Here is a 16,098-nt window from a genome sequence, read left to right on the forward strand (position 1 = left end):
ACTATTCCGAAGTGACATTTGCACCTTTTTGTGTTGTTTTGTATCTCACACCCTCATACACCTTTATCGTAAGAGTATCCCTTATCTACGATGGAGCATTCGATCAGAAGAAAATATGAAGCTGGTTTTAAATTTAAAGTTGTTGCAGTGGCAAAAGAAATTGGTGGCTGTGCTGCTGCTATAATATTCGATGTGTCTGAGAAACTGGTGTGAGATTGGAGGAGTAAAAAAAAAATTCTACGTGTTGTATTTTTGGACGGGTGTATAAGTCGGGGTCTGATTTTTCGGGTTTCAAGACCCGACGTCTACCCAAGTATATGCGGTATATACTGTATTTGTATCGTCAAAGGGGAATGGGAGGGTTGTCTGATTTTTGTTGTTATTAAATGATTTTTCACTCAATATATTTCACACATTTGTTTGATTCGAGTCTCTGTCGGTGAGCGTGTGCAGGTCGGGCCAAGGGCTGGGTGTGTTGGTTTTAGTCGCCTAGGTTCCTGTAACACATTCCTCTCAGGACCACCCAAAAAAGACATCAAATCGATTGCAATGAGTGCAGAATGGAGCTGCCAGAATCTTAACTAGGAAAAGAAAATCACACACCAGTCGTAGCGTCGCTGCACTGGTTACCCGTGACATTTAGACTTGATTTTAAAATCCTGCTGATGCTTTACAAAGCCTTCAATAATCTGCTCCATCCTATATCTCAGAATGCTTCTCACCTTACACTCCAAATCATAACCTTTAGATCTTCAAATGAGGGTCTGCTCAGAATTCCAAAAGCTAAACTTAAAAGAAGGGGTGAGGCGGGCGGCCTTCTGCTGTTAGGCACCTAAAATCTGGAATAGCTGACCGATAGAAACTCGCCAGGCTAATACAGCAGAGCACTATAATAAACTTCATTTTAGTTTAATGCTAATGATCTGCATATTCAGTTAATTATCATTACTATTCATGGTGGCTCCACAATCCGTACTCACCCCTATTCTCTCTTCTGTTCTTTTCCCGGTTTTCTGTGGTGGCGACCTGCGCTACCAGCACCTGATCAAAGCACCGTGATGTCCCTACATTGATGGATTAAAGGCCAGAAGTCTACGTGACCGTCATCATGAAGTCCTTCCATGAGAACCCTGAATACCATGAGGACTGATTGAGGTCATTTATGTTAGATAGATAGATAGATAGATAGATAGATAGATAGATAGATAGATAGATAGATAGATAGATAGATAGATAGATAGATAGATAGATACTTTATTAATCCCAAGGGGAAATTCACAAAAAAATCAAGGGAGAGTGCGAACGCAGTCCCCAACTACCACAAATTATGCAGTCGAGTTTCCCGCATTTGGGGAAATCGCAGGGGTCAGCACACCCAGAGTGCAATGGATGAGCCTCGCCCTGGGAGAACCACCTTAGTGATCATGGTATCTCCCCTGCCAGGTAAGTATAAATGTATGTTAGGTAGAATGCCTAGAGGGGGCTGGGTGGTCTCGTGGCCTCGGTACCCCTGCAGATTTTATTTTTTCTCTCCAGCTGTCTGGAGTTTCTTTTCTTTTCTCTGTCCTCCCTGGCCATCGGACTGTACTTGTATTCTATGTTAATTAGTGTTCTCTGATTTTAATTCTTATTTTGCCATGTAAAGCACCTTGAGCTCCGTTATTTGTATGAAAATGTGCTCTATATAAATAAATGTTGTTGTTGAAGGATTTGAACCCGTGGCCCCGCTGCCCTGATATGACAAGCCCCCCCATACATACTGCACTTTATTATATTCTAACACTCTTTATTTTAAAGATTCTGTTTTTCAATCCTGCAGGACTTTCTTCAGGTTTAGATTAACCAAACGTCTTTTTTTGTTTTGTGAGCTCACACGGAGTCTATGGAGTCAGCTAGCGGTTCTGCACCAGTGAACTTTACAAATAAGCACATGTCTGTTTCTTCTGCTCTACAGTCTCTCAGTCATTCCTGTAATCCCCCCCCTTAACCAAAATAACTCCACCCTCACTCCTGCTGGGAGAAGAGTGGTTGGAATAACTTGAGGGCTTCCCAAGGCCACTCTGTGCCAACACCCACACCCTGTCCAGTCCGCCATGGTGCTGCTGCCAGTAAAGAATCTGAAGCAAGTGCCAAAGGATTTCTTTTTATTCATTTCTTTTTTTTTTTCTCCTAGCTTTACAGAATTCTGGAAAGCCATCTCATCTTGAGGAAGTACCTACAGTGCCTTCGGAAAACGTCCAGATCTCTTCACTTTTCCCACATTCATCATCCATCGACAAGCAACGAGACCCTTTTACTTACCGTCCATTGTCTCCACGCAGAGTTGAAGCCCCATATTCTGGTGAGGATTCAGGACCCAGTGGTTGCTAGTCGCAGTGATATCGAAGACTAGCCAGCCGCCATCTGATGCTTTTATCTTCCTGAAGTCTAACAAGAAGGTGTCTGCATCCCTGAAAACAAAGCAATAGCCAATCAGATATTCGAATTCTCATTTGAAATAATAATAATAATAACACATTTTATTTATACAAGGTGCCTTTCTGAGAACTCAAGGACACGAACAAACAATAAATAAATAAATAAATAAAAAGACACATTATAAACAACTTAAAACATCAGAAAAAACTGAAGATATAAAAATTAAAACCAAACAAAGCCACTGTAATCATAAAGAAAAAGCCATTTTAAACAGATGCCTTCTAAATATACATTTAAAGGTTGAAAATGATTCGATATTTCTGAGCTTAGTAAGTAATGAATACCAGAGCTTGGGAGCAGAACAGCTGAATGCGCCGCTCCCCATGGAGGTTAGACGAGCGAGAGGGACGGTCAGGTGGATGGAGGCAGTGGCATAGCTAGGGGGAGGGCAACGGGGGGCATCTGATGTTAAAAAATGGATGTTACGAAATTTTAGAATGAAATATTTTCCATTCTCAAATGCACTAAAAAGTAAATAAAAAAACATTTGCATACTCAGTCCATCACTCCATCAGTATGAGGAGATCTTTTTTGTCTCTTTCTGATTTGGAAGCACGTACTCTAACATGCTTGACTCCCACCCAGGAACATTTTTGACGTTATTAAACAGGTCGCACCGCACGACTGACACGAGGCATTAGTGTATCGTTGTCCGTCTAAGTTGTCGCAAACGCCATTTCTGCGTGCCAAGTGATTTGTGTTTATGTGTTTGATAGAAAATTGATTGGGCTGTGGTGAGGTATTCTAGTAGATGGCTGCAAAAGTCTAGACGTTTCCCCGTCATATTTTCGTACGAATAAATTGTAAGTAATGCAGTTTTTATAAATATATTATTATTTTGCTTTATAATTTGCTATATACGTTCTTTAAAATCATTTTTAAATGCGGAAAACACATTTTTTCTTACAAAAACTAATGACAGATTTAGACTTTAAAGAACATGAGGCGGGGTTATCATTTTCAGAGACTTTTTATTTATTAAATTATACAAACACGTACAAACATTTGACTTTTTAATTACAATAAAATAATCAGGATCCCATGCATTCTTGCATAGTGGTATCTATTTTTTTTTTCAATGTTTCAGACAGGGCGGCACGGTGGCGCAGTGGTAGCGCTGCTGCCTCGCAGTTAGGAGACCCGGGTTCGCTTCCCGAGTCCGTGGAGTTTGCATGTTCTCCCCGTGTCTGCGTGGGTTTCCTCCCACAATCCAAAGACATGCAGGTTAGGTGGATTGGCGATTCTAAATTGGCCCTAGTGTGTGCTTGGTGTGTTTGTGTGTGTCCTGTGGTGGGTTGGCACCCTGCCCAGGATTGGTTCCTGCCTTGTGCCCTGTGTTGGCTGGGATTGGCTCCAGCAGACCCCTGTGACCCTGTATTCGGGTTCAGCGGGTTAGAAAATGGATGCATGGATGTTTCAGACAACATAGTTTAAGGGATAAGTAATACATAAATTTTTAATTATTATATAAATATTCTTGATTTTTGTAAGAAACGATGCTGCAAAATCGCAAAATTACAAACTTTATTAAGTTTATTTAACAACCATGAGTTGGCTAGAAGAAGAAGATATATATATTAATAAAAAATTTTTTTTTTTTTCTTAAAATACTATTATCCATCCATTTTCCAACCCGCTGAATCCGAACACAGGGTCACGGGGGTCCGCTGGAGCCAATCCCAGCCAACACAGGGCACAAGGCAGGAACCAATCCTGGGCAGGGTGCCAACCCACTGCAGGACACACACAAACACACCCACACACCATGCACACACTTGGGCCAATTTAGAATCGCCAATCCACCTAACCGGCATGTCTTTGGATTGTGGGAGAAAACCGGAGCGCCCGGAGGAAACCCACACAGACACGGGGAGAACATGCAAACTCCACGCAGGGAGGACCCGGGAAGCGAACCCAGGTCTCCTAACTGCGAGGCAGCAGCGCTACCACTGCGCCACCGTGCCGCTCAAAATACTATTATTTTAAATACATTTTTTAAATTTTCTTTCCCTTCCCCATTGCATTTTGGCAAACAGGAGGGGGTACGAAATCTTCAGTTGTCCCCGGGCGCTGAAAACCCTAGCTACGCCTTTGGATGGAGGAAGAGGATCTAAGGTTACGGGAGGGAATGGCAGCGTGAAGAAGGTCAGACAGATGTGGAGGGGCGAGGTTATGAATGGCCTTAAATGTTAATAGCAGAATTTGAAAATCAATTTGAAACTTAATCGGGAGCCAATGAAGCTGCTGCAAGACCGGAGTGATATGGTGAAGAGATGAGGTTCGAGTAAAGAGGCGAGCGGCAGAATTCTGGACCAGCTGAAGCTTATGAAGAGATTTATTAGAGAGGAGTCCAGACGAGAAGTGACAAGACTGTGAACAAGAATGGCGGTGGTATGGGGAGTGAGGGAGGGAGTGATGGGGTGGATGTGATTTAATATTCCGTAGGTGGAAATAAGCAGACCGGGTGATTTAATTAATGTGAGATTGGAAAGATAAAGAGTCCTGTCGAGGATGACACCCAGACTCTTGACCTGAGGTGATGGGGAAACAACGGAGTTGTCAATCACAAGAGAACGATTATCGGCTTTGGATAAGGATGATTTTGAGCCAATGAGGAGAACCTCAGTTTTGTTCCTGTTTAATTTAAGAAAATTCGAAGAAAACCAGGATTTAATTTTAGCAATACAGTCAATAAGCGAAGATGGTGGAAAGGAAGGAGGGTCTACTAGCAAGGTAGAGCTGGGTGTCATCAGCATACCAGTGAAAATGAATGTCATATTTACAAAAGATATTAAAAAGGAGTAGAAGATAAATAATATAAAGAAGAGACCCCAGGACAGAGCCCACCTGAAGTGACAGCGGTGGGTTGGGATGTGAAGGTTTTAAGCTGAATGAACTGAGTGCGGCCTGAGAGGGAGGATCTGAACCAGTCTAGTGGAGTGTGGGTAATAGACAAGAGCTTTACCCAGTTCTCCAAGGTTGTCCTCATTCCTGATCTCATAAACTGGAAGACTGTGTTTCTCTAGGTTTGTAATGTTAGAGCATCCACCTCGTGCCCCTCCACATACCAGGGCCGTCTTAACAGCATTTATAGGCCCCCCCGGGGCAAAGCAGTGCACTTGGGGCTCCTACCTGCACAACCACTCACAGGAATAAAAATATAAATGGTCGCTAAAATCAAACATATATTCAAGATGGAGGTGGGATTACATCAGGGATCGGCTCTGAGCCCTTTCTTATTGCAGTGGTTGACAGACGAGATTAGACAGGAGTCCCCGTGGACTGTGATGTTTGCTGATGACATTGTGATCTGTAGCAATAGTAGGGAGCAGGGTGAGGAGACCCTGGAGAGGTGCAGATATGAGAGGAGAGGAGAGGAATGAAGGTCAGTAGGACTACCAAGACAGAATACATGTGTGTGAATGAGAGGGAGGTCAGTGGAATGGTGAGGATGCAGGGAGTGGAGGAGGCGAAGGTGGATGGGTTTAAATACTTGGGATCAACAGTACAGAGTAATGGGGAGTGTGGAAGAGAAGTGAAGAAGAGAGTGCAGGCAGGGTGGAGTGGTTGGAGAAGAGTGTCAGGAGTGATTTGTGACAGATGGATATCAGCAAGAGTGACAGAGAAGGTCTACAGGACGGTAGTAAGACCAGCTGTGTTATATGGGCTAGAGACGGTGGCACAGAAGACAGAGCTGGAGGTGGCAGAGTTAAAGATGTTCAGATTGGCATTGGGGGTGACGAGGATGGACAGGATTAGAAATGAGGACATTAGAGGGTCAGCTCAGGTGGGACGGTTGGGAGACAAAGTCAGAGAGGTGAGATGGCGTTGGTCTGGACATGTGCAGAGGAGAGATGCCGGGTATACTGGGAGAAGGATGTTAAGGATAGAGCTGCCAAGTAGGAGGAGAAGAGGAAGGTCCAAGAGAAGGTTTATGGATGTGGTGAGAGAGGACATGCAGGTACAGAGCAATATGATGACGAAAGGACGATATGGAAGAAGATGACCCTCTGTGGCAACCCCTAACGGGAGCAATCGAAAGAAGAAGAAGATGAAGATTCATTCTATTGGTACTTGCATCAAAATTAAGAAACATACTGTCCAGCAAAGATGAATCAACATAAACGTTTGAGCAATATAACATGAGCCTTGAAAAACACAAAACTTTCAACATATAAATGGTACTCAATTGGTACACCATACAGATGGAGATGGCACAGTATGAAATAACTGTGAATTATTGATTATTAATCAAGTGCTTGCAGAATTTCTTTGCAGAGAATTCTCCACAACCATTTCACTGTTTCTCTTGATTTGAGTGGTCTGTCCTTTGTTTCATATTTACAGTCGAGCTTTTCTTATTTCTTATTATGGAAATTTGATGAAATCAATAAAAACGGGTCACGCCTGCAGATCCAAACGGAGACATTCGAACGATGTTCAAGCCACAGGTACTGTAGATCTACCACAGAACAGACGTTCTTTTTCAGAAGTGAATGATTTCATTCCAGACTTCAGTCGTTTTACATCTGAGACATTCAACTAAATGATAGAGCAATTACTTTTTAAAAGGCTACTTTCACCGTCTGCTGATCCACATTGGGTATGAAGCCCAAACACGTTGTTGATGTGCAGTTTTCTTTTCCCCGCCTCGCAGAGCTCTATGGTATAATTACAAATGTTTTCCATATGTCTTCAGTTCTGTACCGGAGTAATGCGATCCCATCCTGTTTTCAACAATGGAGTGAAGATCAAAGAGGCACCTACAGTAGAGGGAAGGCGTTTCATCCTGGCTTCTGTGCATTTACAGTTTACGGGTGTTTCCACTACTAAGGTTTTCATTCATGGGCCATGTGCCATGAAAAATTCTGAAAAACTACGAGCCCCTAGGAAGTCTTCAGACCCCTTCACTTTTTACACATTTGGTTGGGTTGCAGCCTTCTGCTAAAATCATTTCAATTCATTTTTTTCCCCATTCATCAAGCAATACTCAAAACTCGAGAAAGGGAAAAGAAAAACAGGACTGTAGTCATTTTTGGTAATTCGTTAAAAAGCTATTTAAGATGGGTGATATGTCAGTCGATGGTTCATCACCTCCTGGCTGTTCTTCAAACTTCTCAAACGGACCAAAATGTGGAGAAAATTCAAGAAGCAATTCTGGTCAAATTCACGTGACACTCCAAGTTTCAAAGACCGCAAGCCCTAAAAAGTTGCCAAAGCACTAAGGGAGAAGTGGGGGACATCGTCAAAATCCCCGGCAAGGCACAAACAGGCGTTGATGAGTTTTTATACAGTTAAAAGTTTACTTTAACAAAAAATATAATCGGAGTAACGCTTTCGAAGAACACAATCGCAAAATACAGTTGCCTTAAAACACATTTTAGGGTCCTGTTTCTATTTTCCATATCGAATGCCAATTTGTGTAACCGTTTTTTGCACGATGCATCCCGTATTTCTAAGGGCGTTCATCAACACGACGGGACAAAATGCCAGCGTATGCACCAAACTTTATCCAATTTGCGGATAAATTCTTAAAAAACAAAACTAACTGATCTTCTGGTCTTGCCTGATTTTTGAACAAGCCCTAAGGTGAGCGATACTACAAGGGATAGGAGGTCGATTGTGGTTACTAATGCCTCTCTTTCTCTATCAACAGAACCAAAAAAGCAAACAATAACCCACCTCCGGTATTTTCGACCATTTGCAATAACTATCCTGCATCACTCCTGTCTCCGTTTCCCATCGACAACGTCGCTTCCGACTCCCCTGTGATGACGTCAATCCCGGCACACCAAACTGACATCGAGCCAGGCACATCTCAAGAACATCCTTCTTTGATGATGTCACTTCCGTACTCCCGCATCTGATGTCATGTTTTCCACGAGTTGTTATCAAATGACTTATTTTGATCCTCTTATGATTATTCTCTGCCCAAACCTATGGACATTATATGGGGCTATTCCCCAAACCTTTTTCAAGTATTCCTCGATTTATTTATTCTTCATAACAGCTTTAGACAGAAAGGAGACATGAGATACAGTTGCGGTAAAAAGGAATCAGAATCGAGAATTTTCTCTGAAAAGCACGTTCAATTTTGTGAGATCTCTTTCTACTTTTGTTTACATCGATTCCAAGACTTCATCATGTTTACTTTACTTTATCCAAGGTGACGTACAGCATCGGAGATACAGTCAGTTCAATTTCTAATGGGAAAACAGGCAGCCAAAGTGACTGGCACGTGGTCACACAATGGTGTCAGCAGTGGGATTTGAAGTTCAAAAAGAACAAAAAAGAAACATGTCGCCATTTTATTTCTTTCTGATCTCATCTAGATGAACCCAAAATGATATTAACAAGATCTCTTTTTTGATTCTTCACTTCTCTGGGTAACCCTCATCGCCTTGAGGATATCAAATTACATGACTAGACATCACCGGAGATGATAGACTTGTTTTTGTTTTCGTGATGACTTTCCACATCAATTTCAAATTTTTAAAGTACGAAGACTTTGCTGCCTTCTGACAGCCAATCACGTGCTGCCTGACAGAGCTGGTGCTGTAGCAAGTCTTTCCAGGTCTTCATTTTTGGTTTAAAATACAGCAAGGGGCTCAAGAACAAGTCTACAGTTGGGAACTTCCTCTTAGGACAAGAAAAATTAGCAGTTTTAAAAATGAGACAAAATGAGAAGAAAAAGAAAAAACTGACGCACTGCTAATGTTTCAAATTCTAGTAAAGAGCAGACTGAAACTTGAATATACGTATTATAAATTGATGAAAGGGTCAGTGAGGGGAGTATGTCGAAGACCTCCTCAATCCCACTAACATGCCTTCCAATGAGGAAGCAGAGCCTGTGGACTCTGAGGTGGCCTCCCTCATCTCTGGGACTGAAGTCACCGAGGTGGTCAAAAATCTCCTTGGTGGCAGGGCCCCAGGGGTGGATGAGATACGCCCAGAGTTCCTCAAGGCTCTGGATGTTGTAGGATTGTCCTGGTTGATGCGTCTCTGCAGCATCGCATGGACATCGGGGACAGTGCCTCTGGATTGGCAGACCAGGGTGGTGGTGCCTCTCTTTAAGAAGGGGGACCGGAGGGTGTGTTCCAACTACAGAGGGATCACACTCCTCAGCCTCCCTGGAAATGTCTATTCGGGGGTCCTGGAGAGGAGGGTCCATCAGATAGTCGAACCTCAGACTCAGGAGGAACAGTGTGGTTTTCGTCCTGGTCGTGGAACAGTGGACCAGCTCTACACCCTTAGCAGAGTCCTGGAGGGTGCATGGGAGTTTGCTCAACAAGTCTACATGTGTTTTGTGGACTTGGAAAAGGTGTTCGACCGTGTCCCTCGGGGAATCCTGTGGAGGGTGCTCCGGGAGTATGGGGTACCGGACCCCCTGATAAGGGCTGTTCGGTCTCTGTACAACCGGTGTCAGAGCTTGGTCCGCATTGCCGGCAGTAAGTCGAGCCCGTTTCCAGTGAGAGTTGGACTCCGCCAGGGCTGTCCTTTGTCACCGATTCTGTTCATAACTTTTATGGACAGAATTTCTAGGCGCAGCCAGGGTGTTGAAGGGGTCCGGTTTGGTGGACTCAGGATTGGGTCACTGCTTTTTGCAGATGATGTTGTCCTGTTTGCTTCATCAGGTCGTGATCTTCAGCTCTCTCTGAGTCGGTTCACAGCTGGGATGGGAATCAGCACCTCCAAATCCGAGACCATGGTCCACAGCCAGAAAAGGGTGAAGTGCCCTCTTAGGGTTGGGGGCAAGATCCTGCCCCAAGTGGAGGAGTTCAAGTATCTCAGGGTCTTGTTCACGAGTGAGGGAAGAATGGAGCGTGAGGTCGACAGATGGATCGGTGCGGCGTCCACAATGATGCGGGCTCTGCATCGGTCTGTCGTGGTGAAAAAGGAGCTGAGCCGTAAGGCAAAGCTCTCAATTTACCAGTCGATCTACGCTCCTACCCTCACCTGTGGTCATGAGCTATGGGTAGTGACCGAAAGAACGAGATCGCGAATACAAGCGGCTGAAATGAGTTTCCTCCGCAGGGTGTCTGGGCTTTCCCTTAAAGACACGGTGAGAAGCTCGGAGAAGAGCCGCTGCTCCTCCGGATTAAGACGAGTCAGATGAGGTGGCTTGGGCATCTGATCAGGATGCTTCCTGGTCGCCTCGCTGGTGAGGTGTTCCGGGCACGTCTAACCAGGAGGGGGCCCCGGGGAAGACCCAGGACACGCTGGAGGGAGAGCTGGAAGAAATGGCCAGGGAGAGGGAAGTCTGGGCATCTCTGCTCAAGCTGCTGCCCCCGCGACCCAATCTCGGATAAGCGGAAGAGGATGGATGGATAAATTGATGAAAGATGTCAGGGGGTTTTATGAGTTATGGGGGGTTGGACAAGTGCTGTGCTCTGTTGAGAGGGACGAGATGATGGTAAATTGGTGAAGTGATGTTGAAATGTGGGGATGGCTTCATTATTTGTTGTTGGTATTTATTAACTAGCAAACTGCTGTTTTACTGTATATGCCTTGGAATGTCATGAATCAATGTGAAAAATATGGGATGTGTAACGGGGGTAGTGGTGGTGGTGTATTTATTTAGAATCTATACATTTATTTTTAACTGGTCTCTAACTGGAGAGGGGAACAGGTAATGGAGGACTATATGAAGATACTTATAATTATTATGATTTTACCAAGACCCGGGTTCGCTTCCTTGGTCCTCCCTGCGTGGAGTTTGCATGTTTGGGTTTCCTCCCACAGTCCAAAGACATGCAGGTTAGGTGTATTGGCATTTCTACATTGTCCCTAGTGTGTGTGTGTGTGTGTCCTGCAGTGAGTTGGCACCCTGCCCAGGACTGGTTCCTGCCTTGTGCCCTGTGTTGGCTGGGATTGGCTCCAGCAGACCCCCGTGACCCTGTGTTCGGATTCAGGGGGTTGGAAAATGGATGGATGAATTTACCAGAGGGGTGGAATACAATTTGTGATACTTTTATGATACTAATAATAATTGTTTGCCAATTGTTTTTGTTGCTTCAGAATATGAAACAATAAAGTTATCTATAAAAAATTAAAAAGTCTTTCCAGGTATAGCGAGTTCACAATTTTATTGTGGTATCAAGTCAAGTCAAGTTGGGGAGCGGGTACTGGTACAGCGTGTTGCCTCACCCACTACACGATGAAACAACTCAGGATCCCGGTTGGCAACCCCCCAGGCAGACACGCAGTCCAGTCCCAGCCTCCGGAAATGACCCTCTATCTGCCGCAGCCAAGTGTTACGTGAGCGGCCCCTTGGCCTGGTCCAGCCACTAGGGTCCCCAACAATGAGGATCTTACAAGCCAGATCACCCTCAGGAGAAATGTGCCACATGGCCGTAGTGCTGTAACTGACGCTCCCTCACCATGCAGGTCATGTGCCTCATTCAGGACTCCATGAGCGACACAAAGTCAAACCAACGGTACCCAAGGATTTTCCGGAGAGACACAGTACCAAAGGAGTCCAGTCTTCGTCTCGGGTCACTGGATGGCGTCCATGTCTCACAAACAGGGAGCACCAGGACTCTAAAGACTTGGACCTTCATCCTTTTGCATAGATATCAGGAGTGCCACACACCCCTTTCCAGCGACCACATGACCCCCCATGCTCTCCCAATCCGTCTACTGACTTCATAGGAAGAGTCACGAGAGTCATGAATGTCACTGCCGAGGTAAGTAAACCTCTCTCCGAGGTCAACACTCTCTCCACAGACAGACCCACTGCTGATGGCCGTGCCCACGAGGTCATTAAAGGCCTGGCTCTTTGGTTTTTATCAGGACTTTGCAAGCCCAGACACTCAGACCCCTCACTCAGTCTCTCGAGCGCCCCGATCAGAGCCTCCATTGACTCCATGAAGATCACAGAATCATCAGCAAAGTCAAGATCCGTGAATCTTTCTTCACCAACAGATGCCCGCCAGCTGCTGGACCCCACGCCCCTGCCCAACACCCAGTCCATACAAGCATTAAACAGAGTAGGAGCAGAACACACCCCTGACGGACCCCTGAATCAACTGGGAGAAATACGGAGGTCCTGCCTCCACTCTGCACAGCACTCACAGTACCAGTGCACAGGCCGGCCATGATATCCAGCAACCTCGAGGGGACCCTGCGAACCCTCAAGATGTCCCACATTGTGGTATGACAAACACGATAATCAACATCTACTAGAATACAATGGAGGGAGGGTGTAAAGTAGGTATTGCCTTCAAAAATCAATCAAATCATTTCCGAAAATATCATATGTTCTCAAATGAACATCTCATCAGAATGAAATGGCGTGGTGGCTAATCTGAATGAAACAAATGCCACACTCAAATAAAAACTTGACGTCTTGTAGCTGCTCACCCCAACGTAACACATTCCAGATTTTAACAGCATATACTGTAAAATGCATGGAAACTCCATCCATCCATCCATTTTCTAACCCGCTGAATCCGAACACAGGGTCACGGGGGTCTGCTGGAGCCAATCCCAGCCAACACAGGGCACAAGGCAGGAACCAATCCTGGGCAGGGTGCCAACCCACCGCAGTGCATGGAAACTCAAAGCTACATTTTCAAAAATTAATTTTAATAAATGTAAAATTTAACATTTTTACAATGTAAATGTTAACATTTTTTAATTTTATATTTTTAAAATTAAAAAAAAAAATTGTACATTAAAAAAATGGAATTTAAAATTGTAATAAGAAAAATAACAATCAAATGAAACTTAACAAAACCAAAAGAAAGAGAGGAGAGCCAGCCAACCGAGCAAATCTGTGATTTCTCCGCTACAGAAGCTTATTTTAAAATGTTCTTGATTAGATCTTGCCATATTTTTAATAACGTTCTGAACAGATTCTCTGAGTGAGAATTAGATTTTTTCCAATTTCAGAGAGTACAGGACATCAGCTACCCACTGACTTAAAAGTGGTGTGGTGGGACTCTTCCAGTTGAGCATGATAAGTCAACCTGCTGTCACACATGTGCTTAAGGGAGACAGCTAAAGGGATTGAAAGAAGGTGATTCCACGCCAGGCCAGGGGGTGGCAGAGTGCATTAATCCTCTCTCTATTATCTCTGCAGACCCATATGCCCGTTCAAAAATGCGACACTTAATTTTTTTTTTTTTTTAACATCTTCTTGCTCCTACAATCTCACATCATTAAGGATAAGATTGAGCAGCACATGGCAAGGACAGGAGTTATTCTTAACAGTCAACGTGGGGTCAGAAGAGGAAGGTCGTGTTTTACTAACAGGCTGGAATTCTATGAGGAGGCAACAAAAGGATACGAGCAGAGAGGAGCTTATGATATTATTTATCTGCACTTTCAGAAAGCATTTGATAAGGTGCCACATGAGTGATTGGGCATCAAATTAAAAGAAGTGGGAGGTCAGGGTGAGGTGGATGCAGAATTGGCTCAGACACAGGAAGCAGAGGGTGATGGTGCGAGGAACCAAATCAGAACTGGCCAGTGTGAAGAGTGGTGACCAGCAGGGGTCAGTGTGGGGGCCAATGTTATTTTTAATATACATATACTATATAAATGATTTAGATAGGAATATAAGGAACAAGGGCAGCACGGTGGCGCAGTGGTAGCGCTGCTGCCTCGCAGTTAGGAGACCTGGGTTTGCTTCCCGGGTCCTCCCTGTGTGGAGTCTGCATGTTCTCCCCGTGTCTGCGTGGGTTTCCTCCGGGCGCTCCGGTTTCCTCCCACAGTCCAAAGACATGCAGGTTAGGTGGATTGGCGATTCTAAATTGGCCCTAGTGTGTGCTTGGTGTGTGGGTGTGTTTGTGTGTGTCCTGTGGTGGGTTGGCACCCTGCCCAGGATTGGTTCCTGCCTTGTGCCCTGTGTTGGCTGGGATTGGCTCCAGCAGACCCCCGTGACCCTGTATTCGGATTCAGCGGGTTAGGAAATGGATGGATGGATGGATAAGGAACAAGCTGGTTAAGTTTGCAGATGATACCAAGATAGGTGGATTAGCTGATAATTTGAAATCCATTATATCATTACAGAAGGACTTAGATAGCAGACAGAATTGGGCAGATTTGTGGCAGATGAAATTTAATGTCAGTAAATGTAAAGTATTACACATAGGAAGTAAAAATGTGAGGTTTGAATACACAATGGGCAGTCGGAAAATCGAGAGTCCTCACCAGTGTGTTATAAAGCTTGAGCAGAACCTCCTGTGACTTGTACTCCACACATCAAGGCGCTATATAACATGACATTCTGTTAGCTTTCTTAATGACTTCTGAACACTGTCAGGAAGTTGATAGCTTAGAGTCCACTATGACTCCTCAGTCCTTCTCATGTGGCGTACTTTCAATTTCCAGACCTCCCATTGTGTATTTAAACCTCACATTTATACTTCTTACATGTGACCCTTTACATTTACTTACATTAAATCGTTAAAAGGCTCAGATCTTTTCATCTTTCCTCATAACTCATCCTCTGTAGCCCTGGACTCAGCCTAGTCACTGTTCACTGGACTTCTTCTTGTGCTGCTATGTCTTTTTTAATAGATTGGACACTAAACCTGTACCCAGTACTCCAGATGAGGCCTCACCAGTGTGTTATAAAGCTTTAGCAGAACCTCCTGTGACTTGTACTGCACACGTCAAGGCGCTATATAACCGGACATTCTGTTAGCTTTCTTAATGGCTTCTGAACACCGTCTGGAAGTTGATAGTCCACTATGACTCCAAAATCCTTCTCATGTGATGGACTCTCGATTTTCAGACCTCCCATTGTGTATTTAAACCTCATATTTGGACTTTTTATGTGTAACCCTTTACATTTACTTACATTAAATGGTTAAAAGGCTCAGATCTTTTCATCTTTCCTCATAACTCATCCCCGGAAGCCCTGGACTCAGCCTAGTCACTGTTCACTGGACTTCTTCTTGTGCTGCTATGTCTTTTTTAATAGATTGGACACTAAACCTGTACCCAGTACTCCAGATGTGGCCTCACCAGTGTGTTATAAAGCTTTAGCAGAACCTCCTGTGACTTGTACTCCACACATCAAGGCGCTATATAACCTGACACTCTATGAGACTTCTTAATGGCTTCTGAACACCGTCTGACAGTTGATAGTCCCTTTAGCTGCCTCCCATAAGCAAGTGTGAGGTTTGAATACACAATGGGCGGTCTGAAAATCGAGAGTCCACTATGACTCCTAAATCCTTCTCTTAAGGTGGACTCTCGATTTTCAGACCGCCCATTGTGTATTCAAACCTCACACTTGCTTATGGGAGGCAGCTAAAGGGACTATTAACTTCCAGACAGTGTTCAGAAGCCATTAAGAAGTCTCATAGAATGTCAGGTTGGGCAGCCTTCTTAAATGGGACTTGCCAACTGCCAGTGCCATCTTTAGTAATGAAAAGACACTGTCAGCTGTTGGTGTTCAGAAGCCATTAAGAAGGCTAACAGAATGTCAGGTTATATAGCGCCTTGACGTGTGGAGTACAAGTCACAGGAGGTTCTGCTAAAGCTTTATAACACCCTGGTGAGGCCTCATCTGCAGTCCTGGGTACAGGTTTAGTGTCCAATCTATTAAAAAAGACATAGCAGCACAAGAAGAAGTCCAGTGAACAGTGACTAGGCTGAGTCCAGGGC

The 16,098-nt window shown here is 44.3% G+C and overlaps 1 protein-coding gene and 1 non-coding gene across 2 annotated transcripts in view; both read right to left on the reverse strand.

Annotated features, from left to right (window-relative positions):
- Nucleotides 1–16,098, reverse strand: part of bmp5 (bone morphogenetic protein 5) — a 114,742-nt gene that overhangs the window by 42,590 nt on the left and 56,054 nt on the right. The window contains exon 3 of the mRNA XM_039737900.1: nt 2,302–2,450. Within this exon, the coding sequence (XP_039593834.1) occupies nt 2,302–2,450 (149 nt within the window). The remainder of the gene's footprint in view (nt 1–2,301; nt 2,451–16,098) is intronic.
- On the reverse strand, nt 1,288–1,451 carry LOC120517058. Its single transcript, XR_005630982.1, has one exon. It is a non-coding gene; the product is annotated as a U1 spliceosomal RNA (small nuclear RNA).

This window comes from Polypterus senegalus, chromosome 16 (genome assembly GCF_016835505.1).
Source record: "Polypterus senegalus isolate Bchr_013 chromosome 16, ASM1683550v1, whole genome shotgun sequence".
Lineage (NCBI taxonomy): Eukaryota > Metazoa > Chordata > Cladistia > Polypteriformes > Polypteridae > Polypterus > Polypterus senegalus.